We start from the raw sequence: 21210 nt of genomic DNA on the forward strand, positions 1-21210 counted from the left end.
AAACAAATGATGTACCAGTAATTGAAACTAAAATATTCTAATTTTGCCAAACGTTTCTTAGATTTCTTTTTATCTTGTATGTGTCATCATATTTATAGATTTTTTTAAAGTTTAGAGTGAACTTTTTACAGTATGGAATAGATGCAATCTACACTGAGAAATTATTGCAGGAATATAAGATTATAACACAAATAAACTTTGCTTAAAATGTTAAAATAATTGAGCTCTCTGTTTAAATTTGATCAGTGAAATTTTGGAAAATATTTGGTGAAGTAAGTTAATATATCATTTGAAAAGTATTGCAAGGGTTCCATATAGCATTGTCTTGCCGGATATAAATTTTATGTTCTGGAACAAAATCTTTAATGCAGAGTAAATGATAATGCTGATTATGTTGCCACTAACAGGTGACATCATGCTGGCTGTATTGTCATACATTTTTTCTCCAACAAAATGAGAGAATAATCAGAATGCAAACCATTGAACAAAACCGAACCTGCAGATCTTGTCTTAAAAATTATTAATGTAAAGGAATCAATAAAACCAAACCTGCAGATCATGTCTCAAAGATTATTAATGTAAAGGAATCAACAAAAACAAAACTACAGATCTTGTCTACGAGATTATTAATGAAAGGAATCATCTAAAACCGAAACTACAGATCTTGTCTACAAGATTATTAATGTAAAGGAACCAACAAAACTGAACTACAGATCATGTCTACAAGATTATCAATGTAAAGGAATCATGAAAAACAAAACTACAGATCTTGTCTATGAGATTATTAAATATACAAATCTAGTCACTGAATTTGATGCTTACCCATCCAAGACCTAGAGATGTGTATTTCCAGTGTGGATGACATGTAACAAGCTGCAGATGAATGATGATTAAACTAATCACCTTGCCAAGACTTTCTCATTCCTATCCTTTACCTCATACAATAAGCATCAGCAGCACTGACATTAAATTCACACACTGAATATGAACCCTAGGTTTCACTCTTGACAGTTCTCTATCACTGCACCAACATGTCATGAACACTTGCAACATTCCTTACGTTGATGCCCCTAAAACTCTTGTGTCTTCCTTAGTATTTGTGTGTTTTTTTAGTACTTTCTAGACTTGACTATTGTAATTCTCTTCTGTCTGGATTTTCTCAGTAAGTACTACACAAACTTCAGAAAGATAAAACACAGCTGCTCCAATAAACCTTAGAGTAGCAAGCACCAAACATTCATCCCAACTGTTCTGTACCTTCCACTGGCTACCCATTCACTCCAGTGGTCTAAAGCACTCACCATTACAGATCACTGCCATCTCAACTCTGTCTGCATGGGTTTGAGTCTCAGGCTCAGCCAATGTGGGTATGTGAGAAAGCTTGCCATTAGCTTTTCGTAGGTCTCGGGTTTTCTGGGGTTCTTCCTCCACCATTTATACTGGCTGCCATGTATAGCCTATCTTGTGCTGAAAAATGGCATTAAATCACATGAAAATGACATCACTCCAGAATCAAACACAAAATCTCATTTCTCTGCTATATTTTTGGTTGACTGGCAACAGTCCGAAATACCTACTGGATCTCACCATTGTGTACACCCCTTCTAGAATAAACTTTAAGTTCTTCTAATATCTGACTGCTCCAGTGGCCTAGTGGTTAGAGTGTCCACCTCAGATGCAGGAGGTTGCAGGTTTGAGCCCTGGCAAAGTCATACCAAAGACTTGTAAAGATGGTACTAGCAGCTTCCTTGCTTGGCACTCAGAGGTTAGTGTTAGGACTGGTCAGTCTGGTGTCAGGATAATGTGACTGGGTGTGACATCATGCTAAATGTCTGCGGCATGATGCCCTAGTGCTAGATATCACTATAAACTGTCACACTGCAGACATTGTAGCGATATGACTGAAAAATAGTTAAAGCTACTTTAAAAATCCAAGACACATACACACATTCTTCTAATACCCATATTCTTGTTACTCTCACCATTAAAACCAAGTTATAATGGACAAAAATCTCTTTTAGATCAGGGCCCAGCTACATAGAATAAATTGCCTCCTGTACTTAGCCACAATGACACCATAATCTAATTCAAGAGTGCTCTAAAAAAATCTAAAAGTCACCTAGCACTGTGCTAAGTCAACTTTAGTCTTATTTCAATCTAGCATACAAACAGGTACCAGTAAAACAAATTAGGAGCAGACAAAATCTGGATTTTGTTCTTTCCCAGCTCTGTCAAAATAGTTTTTATACTAGATATAAATTTGGAATAAATCTTTGTTGCAGAACTTGTCAGATTTGATCAAAAACTTATGATACAAATTTTGGCTCACTAATACTGGCCATTCAATCAGTGTACATTGTTCCATTGCTGTACTGAGCTGGTTATCACACGTGTGGGTAATACCATTCATTGTTGACATGAACTGACACTTCCTCTTCAAATAGTGATTAATCACATTGTTGAAATGTCAGGATTAATAGTTTAATTTTCCCTGCACAGAAAAACAAAATTTGGAGTGTAACTTTACTCATCAATTTATCAATCTTTCAAAAGCATTTTACTGGAGAGCAATTGTAATTAATTATGTATCATTTATGGGGCAATAGAAATACAAAAAATATTAAGTTTGTATATTGCCCTGCTTACATGCCTTCAAATACCAGGTACAGCTTTATACCACGATTCAGGGGCCCCGAGTGGCCGAGTGGTCTAAAGCGCTGTCCGTTACGGATCACTGCCATCTCACCTCTGTCTGTGTGGGTTCGAGTCTTGGATTCAGCCAACGTAATTATGTGAGAAAGCTTGCCAGTAGTTTCTTGTGGGTCGGTGGTTCTTTCCTGCATTTTCCCGGGTTCTTCCTCCACCATTAATACTGGCCGTCATGTATAGCCTATCATGTGCTGAAAAATGGCGTTAAACCCTACAACAACAACAACAACAATACCACGATTCAGGACCTGTGTTAGTGTGAATATTATTGAATATTTCCAATTGGTATTGTAGCTGTTGTCAGTGGTGGAGGCCTGAGGTGGCCAAGTGGTTCAATGCCTTTGCGGATCACTTGCCATCTCACCTTTGTCCGCATGGGTTAGTTTCATCTTGGTGAACTTGGGTATGTTAGAAAATTTGCTGGTTGCTTCCTGTGGGTCAGAGGTTTGTCCCAGGGTGTTCATGGGTTTTTCCTCAACCAAACAACCTGGTCACCATGTATAGTCTATCATACAAAAGAAACCTCAGTGGTTTATGGTTTTGCTCACAAAGCTTTGAAATTTCCTTTGAGGCCAAATTCAAGGTCAAAGTATAAGCTTGGGCCATTGGATTCACAACAGATCCTTATTTGTTTTTAATTTTTGTAGAATATCACAATAAGCAAGACGTGATAATCAAATGTGTTGTCCATTATCCATCTGGTATTAAAATCTCATTAACATTCAGTAGTAAAGGTCTTGTTTGTGGACACAATGTAGATTAAATTAATATATTTAAGATATCTGTTTGGCCGTTTGTTAAAGTCTTCATAAGTGAAGTTATGGAGTCCGTAGTTGAGAGTCAGATTTTAAAGTTTTGATGTTTTAGTTGTTTTCAAATCAAACATTGGCAGGAAGGTCACAAGTAGTTTGATAAAAGCAACAAGAACTAATAATAATGTATATAACAATGATCCGTACTTTTGTAAAGGCTTTCAAAGAGACTTTTTTCCAGTACAACAATATTAATGTCCATTTTCCAGTACAACAATATTAATGTCCATTTTCCAGTACAACAGTATTAATGTCCATTTTCCAATACAACAGTATTAATGTCCATTTTCCAGTACAGCATGTATATTAAAGTACATTTTCCAGTACAACAGTATTAATGTCCATTTTCCAGTACAGCATGTATATTAAGGTACATTTTCCAGTACAACAGTATTAATGCCCATTTTCCAGTACAGCATGTATATTAAGGTACATTTTCCAGTACAACAGTATTAATGTCCATTTTCCAGTACAGCATGTATATTAAGGTCCATTTTCCAGTACAACAGTATTAATGTCCATTTTCCAGTACAACAATATTAATGTCCATTTTCCAGTACAACAGTATTAATGTCCATTTTCCAGTACAGCAGGGGGCCCCAAGTGGCCGAGTGGTCTAAAGCGCTCTCCGTTACGGATCACTGCCATCTCACCTCTGTCTGCGTGGGTTCGAGTCTAGGATTCAGCCAATGTGGGTATGTGAGAAAGCTTACCGGTAGCTTCTCGTGGGTCGGTGGTTTTTCCCGGGTTCTTCCTCCACCATTAATACTGGCCGTCATGCATAGCCTATCGTGTGCTGAAAAATGGCCTTAAGCCCAACAACAACAACCAATACAGCATGTATATTAATGTACATTTTCCAGTACAACAGTATTTAATGTATATTATCCAGTACAACAGTATATTAATGTACATTTTCCAGTAGACAGTAGTAATGCCCATTTTCCAGTACAACAATATTAATGTACATTTTTCAGTACAACAGTAGTAAAGTACATTTTCATAATTTTAATCCAGCTGTGGTGAGCTCATTTTTCAGTCTCTGAATGTCTTAATCCTAATTCAATAATTGAAGGCCACTCCAATTTTAACATTAACTTTTTTCGTAGCACTACCCCATTTTAAGACAATTCATTGGAGCCATAAAGTGACTTAGCTGTGTTATAAGTGAGGTGACCTTACACTGAGGTATGTTACAAGCACAGATATAGTGTTAAAAAATATTTAGGGCCTTTATTAAGATGAACCAAATTTGAACTGGTTTTTATATGAGCCAAGGGGTAAAATTAAAGTGAATAAAATAATAGCAATAATAAGATAATTAAAGTCCATATTTAATTGGAATTTGTGTTCATACCCACTTTTTAGGAAAAGGGATATTATACTGAGGGGTTCATTTTTGAGGGACAACATCAGGTGGCAGAGGGTGGATCACCACTTTATAAAGGTTGTTGTTGTAATTATGAATTTGTACTCACAGATCAATATCAGCTGCAAACTGCACAGACCCAGGTCTATGGCTGCATAAATACACTGGCAGATCTAGGTCTCTGCTGATTGTTATGATCAATCAGTGGAACAAACAAAATGGACTTTGATCTGCTGGCACATTACTCACTGGCAAATATGTGTTGTTTGCAGTTGGACTCATCTTATTAGCAACCTTATATATATATATATATATATATATATATATATATATATATATATATATATATATATATATATATATATATATATATATGTGTGTGTGTGTGTGTGTGTGTGTGTAAAAGTTGTGAAGATGTCATGTTAATTGCATATTGAGAGCAAATTATAGGCTTGATGTAGAGCACTCCCTTCTGTGGTCATGGTTTCCAATTGATTAAATTGTAGTACATGTAATAATATAAAGTATTTTATGATAAAGTTGTTTCACTATACAGCTGTATACTCCATGGCTGCCATGAACATTGTTATAATGGCAGAGTACTGTACTTCAAAAGTCAGGATGATTATCAAGTAGATAATCAGAATCAGGATTTTAATGATATACCTTAATTTGTTTCCTAATTTTCAGCATAACAAATGATAATCCATGGATTTATCAGAGACCAAACATTATTGCTACTCAAAATGGTTACAGTTTATTTATTACAATAATTGCAGCTAGAATCTTGATTTCACATATCATTTTGTTTACTCTGATGTGATATTAATGGTATTAATGGGAAAGATGATTTACCCGGATCTGAATTATTGCAAGACTCGGTCAAATGTTGGATTTAATTGTTAACTAGTGCAAACAGATTCTACACATTTCCACTTTTTCCACAATTTTTTAACCATTAATACATGTTATAGTGATTATATACCTTTTGATAACATATGAAGCAGGATCATTTTAGTGATGGAAAATAAATAAAGGAAATTTCCATGTTGTTGAATATTTGCAGTTTTCCAATGTTTTAATCGGGTTTTTATTTTTTTATTTTTCAACTGTACAATTATTTAATTTAATTTCAGCAGAGTTGATATATCCTTGGTATATGACCAGAGTTTGAAGATTGAACAAAAATCAAACTACTGCTGTTGTTGTTGTTGTAGGGTTTAACGCCATTTTTCAGCACAATGATAGGCTTTACATAGCAGCCAGTATTAATGGTGGAGGAAGAACCCAGGAAACCCCGGAAAGAATCACTGACCCATGAGAAGCTTACTGGCAAGCTTTCTCACATACCCACATTGGCCAAATCCGAGACTTGAACACATGCAGACAGAGGTGAGATGGCAGTGATCCAAAGCAGTGAGCGCTTTAGACCACTTGGCCACTCTGGACCCCTCAAACTGCATGGAAATTTCATTATGTAAGGATATTGGTATCAACAGCAAGCTGCCTTCACTAGTTCTACTTAATTTGGTCTGAATGTGAAATTTATTTGCATTTTACTAAATACTGTATATACACGCTTATTAATCTGGACCAACTGCCAGCAGATAGACCCTAATCTGCCATGACATAATGTACCAGCAGAACAGGGTCTGTTTTTATCTGGCCCCATCTTCATAAAATTTACTCAACAGGTTGAGTAATGAATGCTACTCCCAACTGAGAAATCTTAGAGTAGAAAAATACAGCCTTTTGACTTGTTTTGATGCAAAATTTCGAGTTGAGTAAAGTTTCATGATTGAGGGGTCAGACATATTATGTGGATTCAAGATTTAGAGTTGAGTAAAGTCTTGAATGGAGGGGCTGGCCAAAGGATTCAATTATTTTCCATGTGATTAATCAAACAATAACATTTTCGTCAGTGCATTCTTGGAAGAGTTTGTGATAGATATAGGCTTTGAATTGTCTGCACACATGGATTATTCTTCATTAGGTTTTTGAATTGTCTGCACACATGGATTATTCTTAATTACATGTTTGAATTGTTTGCACACGTATTATTGCTCATACATGTTTGAATTATCTGTACAAATAGATTATTGTTCTTTAAATTTTTGGTTTTCAGCAACAAACAAATTCCTGAAAATTGGTAAATACTATGAATATTGGAATAGTTCTGTCAAAGAAGTGAATCCATGGTATACTGGTATATTGGAATAGTTTTATCAGAAAAGTGAATCCATGGTATATTGGATCAGTTTTGTCAGAGATGACTATAGCTACATGTACAGTGATACTTACATTCAGTATTATTTGTTTCAGCGGAAGAGAATTGAGGAGCAGAACCGAAAGAAGAGGCAGGCTAACACAATGGTTCTTCCAAATGAACATGCTCGTCCCTCATCAGGGCGCAAGAAGGAGGAGAGTAAACCTATTCTGAAAGATGCATCTTCCAAGTCCTCCACACCCACCAGCTTTGGTATTTTACTTTTTCTCTGTTGACCTGTCTGCCTGTGGACAAAACAAAATTTTTTTATGTTACTTTGCTGTCCCTTTAGAAAAGCTATGTGTTTGCATGCTGTACTGAATCAACACAGACAAAATGAACATTTTTTTTTCTTACTCAAGTATTGTTCAAAATATAATCCAATCTGCACAAAATATAAATTACTGTTAACTATTAAGGATTTTAAACTAATCATTTCTTTGGAGTCATATCCAAAACACCATCTAGTTCACGCATTGGTATCACATAGCATAACATAGGTGCTTATAAAATGATGGCTGCCAATGTCTTTCCACAATTACAAACTTTCAGGTCTAGCTTTCATATTTGTATTTATATTTCAGCATATCATTTGGATTTGCTCATTAAAGTCCCTAAAATGTACACTTGAAAGCATTTTGTGATTTAGAGTATCCTCTGGAAGGAGGCACAAGAGAGTTACCCATGTCTGTACCTATGACCCATGTCTGTACTGTGATTTATAGTATTATGTAGAAGGGGTCACAGTAGAGTTACCCATGACTGTAGATATGTCCCATGCCATTTATACACATGTCCCATACTGTGATTTATAGTATTATGTAGAACATCAGAGTTGCCCATGTCTGTACCTGTGTCCCATGTCTGTCTGTACACATGTCCCATACTTGTTATTTATATTATTATGTAGAAGGGGGCACAGTAGACTTACCCATGTCTTTTGTACATGTTCCCTATAACTGTGATTTATAGTATTCTGTGATATGGTGCACAACAGAATTACCCATGTCTGTATATAGGTCCCATATCTGTATGTATGCATGTCCCATACTGTGATTTTTAGTGTTCTGTGAAAGAGTGCACAACAGACTTAACCATCTCTGTCTATACATTTGTCCTATATGGTTATTTACTGTATTCTTTGGAAGCTCTTACCGTCATACATTTAGTTTGGCTTCTAATTTTTATATGGAAGAATGCAAAATAGATTTAATGTCATGTCTCTGCAAATATGCATTTCAAGTCATTCAGGAATTAAATAAAATTTAAAATGAAGCTTCATATCAAAATTAATTTGTCAAATTTGATTTTAGTCCTGTTTCATGAAAATCAGCTTAATGGCCCTGTTTGAACAAAGAAATTGCCATTTTTTTTCAAGTTTTTTTTTCTTCCCATTCAGTAACTTTTTGAAGAACTGCATGAACTTTAAGCATTATTTTATCATACATTATATCAAAATGAGTTTCAATTTTATCTATTCTTGTCCAAGTTTGTCCCAGTTATGGTCTCTGTTTGAATTAGATCTATATTTTTGCACTTTGAACCAAGGTTTCATGAATTGTTTCTGTTTGGCAATTCATGTTGTCAGCACACCTGTCTAATTTTCTGAGTTGAAATAAGATTAATTATAATTTTTCAAATCTGAATGCTTTCCATTAATGATTTCTTGTCTTTTGTTACAGAATACCTTGGTCCAGCAAGTTATAATGATGACAACAATTTCAGTGGTGATGGCACCACCATTCAAGTCCTTAATGTGACAGAAGATAGCTACAGTGACAACCCCTCAGATGATGATATCCCCACCATCGAGGCAGAAAGTATGCCAGTTTTCCTATCCCCATTTGAATTTATCCATGTGTAGTTTTGTTCTTCCTTATTGCACTCACATGTTTCTGTCAGACACATTTGTTACCTTTTGTTTATATTTTGAAGTGGTATCGTTATCTTGCATAGATTTGAACTTGCACTGTGTGAGTCATTTGAATGTAATTGCAGAGGAACTACCCTATGTTAAACCTACACAGCCCCACCCCCTTTCCAATTGCAACAGTAAAAACAAGCAGTGAAAAGCATGTTATCTGGAGATGCTTGCAGTATGGGTCAACATGTTAAAGACTCTTTAGTACTTGTTAGAATCCAAAACTGTAAAGTTCTGAATATTTATGTTTTATGTCAATAATAATAATAATGAGGACTTTGTATAGCACCTAATCTGTAGAAGCTCTAAGCGCTTTACAACATTAGACAACACCTAATAAATAAAAAAACATATATAATTAAATTTTTGCAGAAAACAAACACCATGAAATTAGAAAACATAAAATTCTGCTGTAAATATTTATGGTAGGGAACATTATTGGGTGTTTAAATTTGTTCTCTCAGTCAAGATAAGTGAGTTTTAAGAGCACTCTTTAATGTGATCACTGTGTCTTTGTGTCTAAGTTCAGTGGGCAATTCATTCTACGTTGCTGGTCCCTGGTATGCAAAAGAACGTTGTCCATATGACTTTAATTTTGTAGTGGGAATAATGAGTATACGATTGTCAGAAGAAGAGCGTAAGTTTCTTGCTGGGATGTACACATGGGTGAGGTTGGATAGGTATGTTGGACTGGAGTCTGTCAGTGAAACGTAACACAGAGAACAAATTTTGTATTTGATTCTGAATTGAATGGATAGCCAGTGTAGGGTACATAGCAGCTGGGAGGTATGCTCTGATCGTGGTACTCTAAGTATGATTCGAGCAGCTATGTTTGAACTTTTTGAAGTTTCTGAAGTTGATTTTGAGATGAACCAGACAGTTACAATAGTCTAGTCTTGAAAGTACTAATGAACATACAAGTGTTTTAGTGGCATCGTCAGAAAGATATTTGCGAATGGAGCTGATGCGTCTCTGCTCAAGATATGCAGCCTTGCATATGTTCGTGATGTGTTGGTGCAACGTGTGAGTACTGTCCAGAGTGACACCTAGGTTTTGTACTGACTGTGTGAATTTAATGTTGGTATTACTGATATTTATTGTTTGAGGTAAAGGATGTGACTGAGAAGGTCTTTGTGCTGTGATCAAAATTGCCTAAGTTTTATCATCATTCCTCTGTAGCTTGTTACATGTCATCCATGATTTCACATCAGAAATGCACCTCTCTACACCTTGGATGGAAGTGTCAACTTCAGTTGTATGGCTAGATGTGTATATTTGGGTATCGTCAGCGTACAATTGGCGAGACACTGGATGATGATCTATGACACTTGAGAGTGGCTGAGTGTACAGAATGAAGAGAATAGGTCCAAGAACAGACCCCTGTGGAACACCACAACATAGATTAACTGGGCAGGAGCGTATTCCATTTGCAGACACAATTTGTGTCCTGTTTACCAAGTAGGACTTGAACCACAGTAAGGCTGTATCATGAATGCCAAATACATGCTGGAGACGGTGAAGTAATTTATCATGGTCTGTTATGTCAAATGCTGCAGACAAATCAAGGAGGGTGAGGAGTGTAATCTTTCCACTATCCAAAGCAGAGAGAAGGTCATTAACTACTGTTTGAAGAGTAGTTTCAGTACAGTAACTGTGGAAAGGGCAATATGCAATTGTACATTACTAAAAAGACTTTGAATTCAGATGAGATACAAGTTGGGATAGAACAACCTTTTCTAAGATTTTTTATATGAATTGGAGATTAGAAACTGGGTGGTAATTCTTTAAATCATTATGGTCTAGCGTTGGGTTCTTCAGCAGAGGCTTTACAATGGCGGTTTTGAAAAATGATGGAAATTCCGCGGATGAGTGAGAGGTATTAATAACATCAGTTAGTGAAGGTAATACTGGATCTAAGGACTCAAGCAGCAGTGATGTTGGAATTAGATCAAGTTCACATGACTTTGGTGCACTTTTCATCATGATTGTACGTTCTAAATCTATAGAGACAGGTTCAAATGCTGCTAATGGTTGCCGCTGAAATTCTGTATCTCAACTGTATGGTGACAATGAGTCAGTTGAAATTGTGTTGTCAAGCTTATCTCTAATGGTTTGTACTTTGTCAAAGAAGAAATTTGCAAACAGGTCCGGAAGGTCGACTAGAGAGAAGGTATTTGGAAGTGGTGTACATGTGCGTTCCTTGACATTAGCTTGTTAGTAATCTCGAAGAGCTCTTTGCAGCTGGAAGTTTCCATGATCTTAGTACAGTAGTGGGCTGATTTTGCTGCATGGACTATGTTTGTGACGTTTAATGTTTAATGTTGCCTAGAGACAAGTTCTGTTTACCCTGGCTGTTGGAGAAGTAGTTGTTTTAGGCTTCTTGTAAAGAGTGTATTTGGTCCTACCCAAGGTGAAACAACCAACTTGTAACCTAGCTAGTAAATCCCATGAATTCATGAATGAACTTAACTCCAAGACGACCTGAAAATTAGGACTAGATTTACTCAATATCATTATCAGTTGTGTGTGTGTGTGTGTGTGTGTGTGTGTGTGTGTATATATATATATATATATATATAATATAATATAATATATATATATATATATATATATATATATATATAATATAATATAATATATATATATATATATATATATATATATATATATATATATATATATATATATATATATATATATATATATATCTTCTTAATAATTTACTTGGGTGAAATTAGGGTGATCCAGTCCAGATAACCAGCTTTCAGCTGTGCTTTCTTTGATCTCACCTGCTCCATACCCATCTTTCCTACACTTCCATCGTGGACTATGTTTGGCTTAAGACTATGCATATGCAACAAGCTGACTGCAGACATTAAGGCAAAATATTAACAGCAGTACCAGGATTACTTTTCAGCTCATCTAGCCATATGGTAAAGTAAGCTTGCTTATGTTATGGCCCTGCATCCGCTGTTTGTCTGTCACCTGTCTATTATAAAACAACTGGACCAATTTCAACCAAACATGGTAGGAAGTATTCTGGCATGATGATGTATCATGTTTGTACATTTAATGTTGATAACTGTCAAACATGGTGATTGTTACAGAAATGTAGAAATATGCTTTCACGACTTTTTCACAAATACCACTGAACAAAATGGATTTTTTTTTACTGAAAGCATCCTTCACAAAGGCCTTTAAAGTCTGCACAAACAATGCCATTAAATATGGCTGCCATTGTTAGAAATGATAAACCTTAAGACACTTTTTTCTCAATTACCAATTAACAGAACTAACAAACTTTCACATGAAGCATTCCACACCATTAACAGAGACATGAAATGATATCAATCCACCATCAAATATGGCCACCATTGATAAAAGTAGAAAAAACATTTAAATGACTTTCTAATACTTGTGAACAGAATTTTACAAAATTTCATATAAAGCATCCTGGTTTGAAGGTCTTTCAGTTTTATGCCATTGATGATCTGCCATCAAATGTGGCCACTGTTAGAAAATATGTAAAAACCAGTTTTCAAAAACTGTTGAACGGAATTCGACCAAAGTTGAGAAAAAACATTCCAGCATAAATGTCTTTCCAATTTTACAAATGATGCAGATTCATTTTCATTCTGGCAACCGTTAATAAAAAAAAACTAACTTAACAGAATTTAACCAGATTTGACAAAAATCATCCAGGCATGATGCCCTTTAAAACTTTTCAAATGCATCTGATCTGACATCAGATATGGCCACCATTGCTAAAAACAAGATTCTTTAAATGACTCATTTCAGAGATCACTAAATGGAATTTGACCATATTTGATAGAAAGCATTCTGCACAGATGATTCTGATTTGTCTTCATTTATGGCTTCCAGTCCTAACTATAGAAATACCTTTAAATGACTTCTGAAACGTTCCTGATCAGAACTGGACCAGGTTTGACAGAAGTAATCCTGGCATGAATACATTTCAGTTTGTACAGATGATTACAAACTATCATGAAATATGGCTACTGGTACTAAAACTAAAATAACTTAAGATGTTTTCTCAAAAATTGCAAAAAGCATCCTTATATGAAGACCTCTGAAGTTTGTATACATCATGCTGATCTGCTGTTGAATGTAGATAGTGTTACTAAAATTAGAAAATCCCAAAAATGATTTGTTTCAAAAACTAGTCAGCAAAAGTTAAACAAATTTCACAGAAAGCATCATGGCATAAAACTTTCTAAAGTTTGTAAATGATTGTAATCGACCATTTGATATGGCTGCCATTACTAAAAACCTAAAAACTTTATCTTTCATATTTCTGTGAAATAAATCACCTTAAAGTACTGTATTACCATAGTCAGTTAGCCCCCATTAGAGACTATTCATGACTTCACAAGGTTGATATGTTTGCAGTCACTACATGTTTGAAACTCATGATTACAACATTACTTTCATACTTAATGCAAATTATTAGTTGCATGTCTGATGTTTTGATGATGAAGCTACAAGTGGAATCTATGCTTTTAACTTTTTGGCTCAGAAAAGGAAGGTTTGTCTGTTTTCAAAGGACAGTTTTTTACAGTTACAGCATCATCTTTTATGTTTAATCGAGTCTGGAAAGTGTTGTATGCTTAAGTGATCATTGGCACAAGAAAGGCAGTTCAATTGCAACTGAAAGTTTGGTGTAGTTACATTTAGTATTTTAGGAAACTTTCAGCCGAACAACACTCTTGGCTGTGCTCTTTATGTCTTTGCAGCAAACCCCAGTTTGCCACAGGTGTATCTACAGTGCCATAGTTTGTTTATATTTTTCAAGTTTTAGAACTTAATATCTTTTAAATAAGAAAGAGTGAAAATTTTCATGGATTTTTCGATTAAATGTTTGAAAGTATCATACAAACCCCGATTTCTTGGCCAACTTCCTTGGCACTTGGCTTCAAGGTCAGTATCAGCCAGTTGAGTAATCACAAGCCCAGTTGAGCCTCTTGCTTGCAGATGCTAATTACAGTCTACTCCCATATATCCAATGAAATCCATTACACCAAGGGGCCTGGAGTGGCCGAGTGGTCTAAAGCGCTCACTGTTCCGGATCACTGCCATCACACCTCTATCTGTGTGGGTTCGAATCCAAGGCTCGGCTAGCGTGGGTACGTGGGAAAGCCTGCCAGTAGCTTCTCGTGGGTCGATGGTTCTTCCCTGGGTTCGCCAGGATTCTTCCTCCACCAGTTATACTGGCTGCCATGTATAGCCTATTTTGTGCTGAAAAATGGTTTTAAACCCTAGAACAACAACAACAACCATTACACCAACATTTTGTTGGACAAACAGATCTGTTTCATGAACAAATTTTACATAATGACCTTGAATACACTGTATGCATGCGCTTCAAAGAAAGACAGAGAGAGATGAAATTAAGGGGTGGAATAAAAGGAGGAGAAAAAATTAAAATGCATTTATTTAAATGTGAATATGAAAGAAAAGGATACATACAATTGCTGAAGATAATTTATGTAGACCATTAAAGAATTCCAAATTTGCTGTTGGAAGAGTTAAATTGTTTCACATTTCTGTTTATCAATTCTGCCTTGTTAGTAATTGCTAATCAGGTTTAATTATGTGAAAAGTAAAAATAACACTCCTTGACCACTGCATCTGGTGCAGATGTCATCTGTTCATTATCCTGACGTTAAGGCTTATAAGCGCAAATCACTCCACATCAGATTCATGGAACAATTAGGCCATGAATACTTGATGTCAGATAAATGAATTGATTATATCTTAAGCATTTTGTTATCCAAATGATAATGTTGTAGTTGCAAAATGAGACTGTTGGTAAACATATAGTTCAAGTAAGAAAAGAACCATTTCAAAATTATTCTTTCATTGTATAAATGTAATGGTCAGTTAAACAGAGCAGGATAAAGTGGAGTAGACTGTACTTACAGAGCTTAAAAAGTTACAGTCAGTCCTGCCTACTTGCAAGTAAGAGTCACATTCATGTATTGTTTTTATCCAAGATGAATTCCATTATTATCATACAGTGGTTCCTTACTGTTGAAAGTATTGTTTGTTATTATCATAAATTTGTTACATGGGTCTTTGGGTTCAGCAGTGGGTGGATATCTATTTACCTAAAAATAATTTGTAGACAGGTTTATCATAGAAATGGGCCACTTTATATTTGATGCTTTAAGCAATAACTGGGGCTTGCAGTTTTGCTGTCTGCATTGTGTTTGGTAATATTATTGTAAAACTGAGAGTAGTAAAGTTACTAAAAAGTTACTAATATAACCAGCTTTTTAAGGAACTAACAGGATGAACAAGTCTTTCTGAGTTAGGATCATGAGTTTATTGATGAAATGTCTTGTGTGATGTGAATTCCGAATAAATCCTTTTGTTTGGGAATAAAACTTACAGTCACATAAAATCAAGAAACTTTTTTTCCATTCTATATTACTAATTAGAATGTAGAGAACACGCCTTGGAATGGAAGCGATTTGAAATTACTTGAAAAAAAATTGTCAATATTCAAATTGATGAAAATATTATCTTGCATTTCCCTTGTTTGGAACGATTGATTGGATGTAAAAAAAATTTACATGCAGCCATATCAAATACAGCAAACAGTTCAAGTATGAAATTTTGTCTAACTGTCCATCTTTACATGGAGGGAAAAATACTACTAATGGGAGACTACTCCATGAGATGTAACTTGTACTCTTTGGCTAAAAAAATTCTCTTGAATGATTTTGAAAGCATTAATTTTATGACTTTTCATGTTATGAGTTGGTGGATAATTATAAGCTTCTTAATATTTCACATCCCCAGATGAGATTAATAAAATTAGCACATTTTCAAGGTGTTACATTATCAGCCATATTTAGAGGTTAGACAGGGATTAGATGTTTATTATTTATTGCTGATCCATTTATTGAAATATATGCCATGGTAGGGTTCATATAAAAAAGACTAAAAATTATAAATTGCATTTATGGGTAACTGCTTCACACAGAAAATGCCTTTCCCAAGTCTGTTTTAGTGGAACAGTCCTAAATGACCTCTAAGCTTGGAAATGACTTTAAATCTTCATCGTTTAGCTGTACTAGTCATTGACCAGAAGAGTTTATGGAATGGTCAGTCATCCATTGTCCATCCTTTTGTTTGCACAAGTTTGATATCACTATTCCTCCTAACTACTTGGGGATTGCCATGAAACCTTGCATACACATTCATTCCATGATATTATTGGTCTTAAATGAAAATGGTGCTGATCTGAGGTTCTATATATCCAGCACAGCAGCCATTTTGACAGTTTTTTTTATCACTACTTCTCCTGAATGAAAGGCTTATTGCCACAATGTGTTAACCACAAGATTTCTTATGAAGTCTAGTTGATCCTAATGAAAATAGTGCTGCTTGCACATCCATTATTTCTGCTACATTAGCCATCTTGAAAATATTGTTACTGCCACTCCAACTGAATGGATAGTCATATCAACATTATCTTTTCACTGACAGACTTATATCTGGTTGGTTCTAAATTTAAATGGAATTGTTTAAGCATCCAATATGGCTGGCACATTGGACATCTTGAAAATCATGTTATCTCAACATCTGCTAGATGTCAGGTCATATCAACATTGTGCTTTCTGAAGAACACTAAATAGAAATGGTGCAAATCTGATATCCATTATGGCCACCATGGTAGCCATCTTGAAAATCTTGTTAGTGTTACTCCACTAAAATGGAAAGTCATATCAGCATTGAGTTTTCAACAGAAGAGTGTCCATCTTGAACATCTTGCTATCACTGTCCCTCTTAAAAGGAAAGTCATTTTAACATGGTGTTTTCATCAGAAGTGTTCTTATAGTGTCTAGTTGATCCTAAATCAAAATGATGCAACTGACCCTGAATATGGCCATCTACTAATCTCAGATGGCTGGCAGTATCATCATTGGGTTTACACCAGTTGACTTCTTATGATACTTATTTGGTCCTAAATGAAAATTGTTCAAGTGATACTTCCAGTATTGCTATCATGATGACTGTCTTGAACATCTTTCTGTCACTACCCCCCCCCAATAAATGGTCATTGTGTTTTCACTGTAAGAATCCCAATGATTTCTAAATGATGGTAGTCTGACATAGAATATGTCTATCACATCAGCTAATTTGAAAATTTTGTTATTGCTGAAAAATATCAGCAATGGTTTCACCATTTGGCACTTAAGATTAAAATTATTTTTGTTTTGCCCAGTAGAGTGTCAGTCCCTTTAATGGACTCCTATAAATATTTACACTGGATTCGTTGACAAAAACTTCCCTCTTTTAATGATAACCTTCTAGTCAGAGAAAAAAATATTTTAGTGAGAATGGTACTCAATTTTAAACATTTGTGTGTAGCTTGAAGGTAACCCCTTTGTAATGACACTCCTGGACTTACTTGAACAGGTAGCGGAAATAATGATCAGAAAAAGTCTAAAGCAAAGGGTCAAAACAAGAACCAGGAAAATACATGGCTAGCTTCCCCTGAGAGGAACTTTGAGATAGATGCAACCACAAAGAAGTCCAGTAAACCTGTTGCCAGGCAACAACAAGCAGTTGATAATTCCACAGCTGTTTCTTTTGAAATGGCATCAAATGAAATACCAACCCTAGAAGGTATTGTATTTTGTGACAAAGGTGATGGCTTGATTTGTAGAGTCTGCATAGAGAGTTAGCACTACTTTTATCACCACTCTCATCACTAGTACAGTAGTACTATTGCTATCGCATCTAGTATGCAAGGACTATGTCATCTGCTGCCATAACAAGACTTCTTTAGTACTATCACACTGACCCTGTTGCTTTGATATGGAGTATCATTATTGTTTGTAATATTGTTACCTGTCCTGTTGAAACCACCAGGAACATTAGTTCACATTGTAGCACTCTCCCTGTATTGGGTTTTCATGAAGGGTCTGTTTAAGATTTTAAGGTTTAACTCTGTCAGGTGGGTGGTTTCTTTGCCTTAAAAATACAACTTTATTTTTCAATGTTAAAAGTACTTTTTTAACTAGAAGGCACAGCATTTGACAACTGCCACCACAACCACCAACTGTCCTCTAAATTCCATGCCAGAAAGGTGTGTATATTTCATATTTCTTTATTAATAATAACAAGACAGTCTGAATTTAATAAGCATAGATCCTTGCATTTATTTTTATTCAGTGGGAATATTCATGACAATTCCAACGCTAATGTAAACCCATGATCAAAGCATGAAACTCTCTCATGAGCTGTAGAGCAATGTCAAAATGTCACAGACAACTACTATATATACTTGTTTATAAATTGGGCCTAACTGCAAATAACATAGATATTGAGTTAACATCACAGATCATACTCTGTGTTGTTTGTTCACTGATTACTCATAATAAACTGCATGGACCCATATCTGCCAGCACATTATGCAGTGGTATATCCTATCTGTACAGTTTGCAGTTGAACTCCACTTATCAGTACATATGCATGGTAATTAATTTCACATAAATCACAGAGTACATGTTTTGAAACATTACTATTCTTTTATAGTAAGACCAACAAAATGCATTTATGCTGGCTGCCAACCTATCTTGTGCTGAAAAATGGCATTAAACCCTTCAACAACAATATGAGTGATAGTTTCATGTTTGAGAACATTCTTTTGAAGGTGTCCAGTGTCAAACTCAGTTCTGGTGATACCTCCCTGTTTACATCCAGTAGTTCTGTGCAGTGATAGTGATAAAATGAAAATGTTGTAAATTCAAGCCTACTGTTAAATTTAATTTGCCCAGTGTAGGCTTCTTCTGAAAAGTTGTTTTAATTTTTCCAGTAATTATCTTCAGCCACTTTGCTAGCATTACTCTTTTTAGTATACTGTAGCATCATAAATTTTTGTGGGGTACTAATTTTGTTGGATTTCAGAGTTGTTCCAAACCACAGCTTTAAAAACCAAATCAGAAATAAGCCACATAAGATGAAGAAGCAACCCCATTTTTTTTACCATGTTTCATTCCTGGAGATCAACAAAGATATTACTGAAAATGAAAGAAAGAATAATAAATGATACTAGTATATACAAATCAGATTTAGTACTTATTCAGCTCCTGGTAATACAACAGCTATCATCCAAACATTGTAATCCTTTTGAAGGCATGTCTCATTTTATCCGTGTATGTAATCCCAATGAACAACATGACTTAAATACTAGAACTATTGCTTAAGGCACAGTTACTAATGAAACACTAGGTATACACAGTAATTACTGCAGGGCATTGAAGCTCACACTTCACTATTTTTGGACAAAACCACTATCAATCAAGTCTGCTGGTACACATTGTGTTTATCATTCAATGATTTTGAAATTGTTGAATTAAACAAGTCCACCATTCATATAGTCATGGATAATTAGGTCTGATCTTTGATATATTTTTGCATCAGCTGCAATTATGCATTCAGCATGGAATTGGCTTGATTGATGAAGTTTTAAGTAAAGTCTAGTAGTTGAAGTTGGTTCATACCATGAGCCAGGCTCAAACAAAAGAGTGATTCCATTGTTTTTCAAATTTAGTCAGTATCTTTGCACTTTAATGGGCTCTGAAAACATTAAATGTTGATACTGCTTGCTAATTACAATGAGCAGATGGTAGGTGGTCACTTGTTTGGTTCACTAGTGCAATGCTGACCTTACCTTATATGATGAAGATCTAAGTTAAATTTAAGCCTCTGTGGTAATGCCATGGTCATTAGAAAGTATTGTGATCTTTTCTGTAAGTGATTGGTCTTGACAGGTGGTCACATGATTTTTTTTAGGTGGTGCTCTATAGTTTTGCACTCTGCATAGGGTTAGAATTTTAAAGAAAAAGAATTTCCCCGGCTTTCCTTACTGGTTATACTGGCTATTTAAAAAAGACCTTGTATATCTTAGGTATAATTCAAAAACCTTTAATTCCCTTTATTTTGGTATATGATTGATGGGTGTAATATGGATTATAGAGTATACAGCTTGGCCTTACTCCAGATGTGCACCTTTCAAAAAAGTGCTAGCTCCACTTGGTCATTTTCACTTCCTGAACTTCAGAGGTGAATTGTATAAAAAAAGAGCTGATAACTTTTTTTTATGTTTTATATATTTGGTAATTCATTCATTGCACTTTCAGAAGCTGGTATTGTCTGGTCTGGCAAATTCATTTTCCCTATTTTAATAGCTGCTATGGATAGTTTACTTTAGACTACCGGTAATTCAGGCTAATTTTTAGCACAGGGAGCAGTCATTTTAGTTAGCAGTGTGCTTAGATCATGTACAATTTCCAAAAGTACAATATCCAAAGAAATATCATCCACATTACATTAATGTAGCATATAGGTATGCAAACAACTTCACCTTACATACATCACTCTCTCAAAAGTACATAATAACTGGTGAGCGCCCCTTTAATCATTGAAGCAACCATTGTTTGCTGTCAGCATAGTTTTTTGTTTTTGATCCTGTATTTGGGGCATTTTTTGAGGTTAATCCAAAAAATGAAACACCTACGTATATGCAGGCTTGACAGGCAACCACAAATTTAAGTACCTGCAAAAATGTTGGGTTTTTTTTTGTTAGTAAAATCACAAAAGTTGAGACTCATGGAAATAAATGATACTACAGTACCACCACACAAATCATTAGTTGTCTGTGACTGATAAGTTTCTTGGTTATTTAACTGCTTTTCCCTTGGATCTGAAGACAGTCTGTATATTACATCCATCATGGTCAGAACTATATTATGCACTTTAGATAATAATGTAGAAAGTAGACTTCTCATGTATAAGATGTCCTCGTCATATGAAGTTGATAACTGCTCTGGGCATATCAAATCATATAGTGCTGCTTGAAAATAGTTATGACATATGTAATGACATAGTTATCACATAGGTAGTGACAGTCATAAAATAGTGACATAATTGTCATATATGTAGTGGCATAATTGTCAAATTTTCATGACAGTTGTCAGATATGTAGTGACCATTGTTATATAGGTAGTGGCATAGTTGTCATATATGTAGTGACATAGTTGTCATATAGGTAGTGACATAGTTGTCATATAGGTAGTGACGTAGTTGTCATATAGAT

The 21210-nt window shown here is 35.1% G+C and overlaps 1 protein-coding gene across 9 annotated transcripts in view; it reads left to right on the plus strand.

Annotated features, from left to right (window-relative positions):
• The window catches only part of LOC149786729 (tubby-related protein 3-like), a 165388-nt gene that overhangs the window by 83715 nt on the left and 60463 nt on the right, over positions 1–21210 (plus strand). For 8 of the 9 annotated variants that reach the window (XR_016425023.1, XM_089977229.1, XM_089977226.1 and 5 more), the window contains 3 exons: positions 7213–7369; positions 8839–8976; positions 17526–17735. Coding sequence is in view for 8 of the 9 variants with exons in the window: in XM_089977229.1 (XP_089833355.1) it covers positions 7213–7369; positions 8839–8976; positions 17526–17735 (505 nt within the window). In the remaining variant the exon portion in view is untranslated. The remainder of the gene's footprint in view (positions 1–7212; positions 7370–8838; positions 8977–17525; positions 17736–21210) is intronic. The other variant, XM_089977233.1, reaches the window with a different exon arrangement.

Source organism: Sinohyriopsis cumingii, chromosome 12, assembly GCF_028554795.1.
Source record: "Sinohyriopsis cumingii isolate HCF-2022 chromosome 12, ASM2855479v2, whole genome shotgun sequence".
Taxonomy (NCBI): Eukaryota; Metazoa; Mollusca; class Bivalvia; order Unionida; family Unionidae; genus Sinohyriopsis; species Sinohyriopsis cumingii.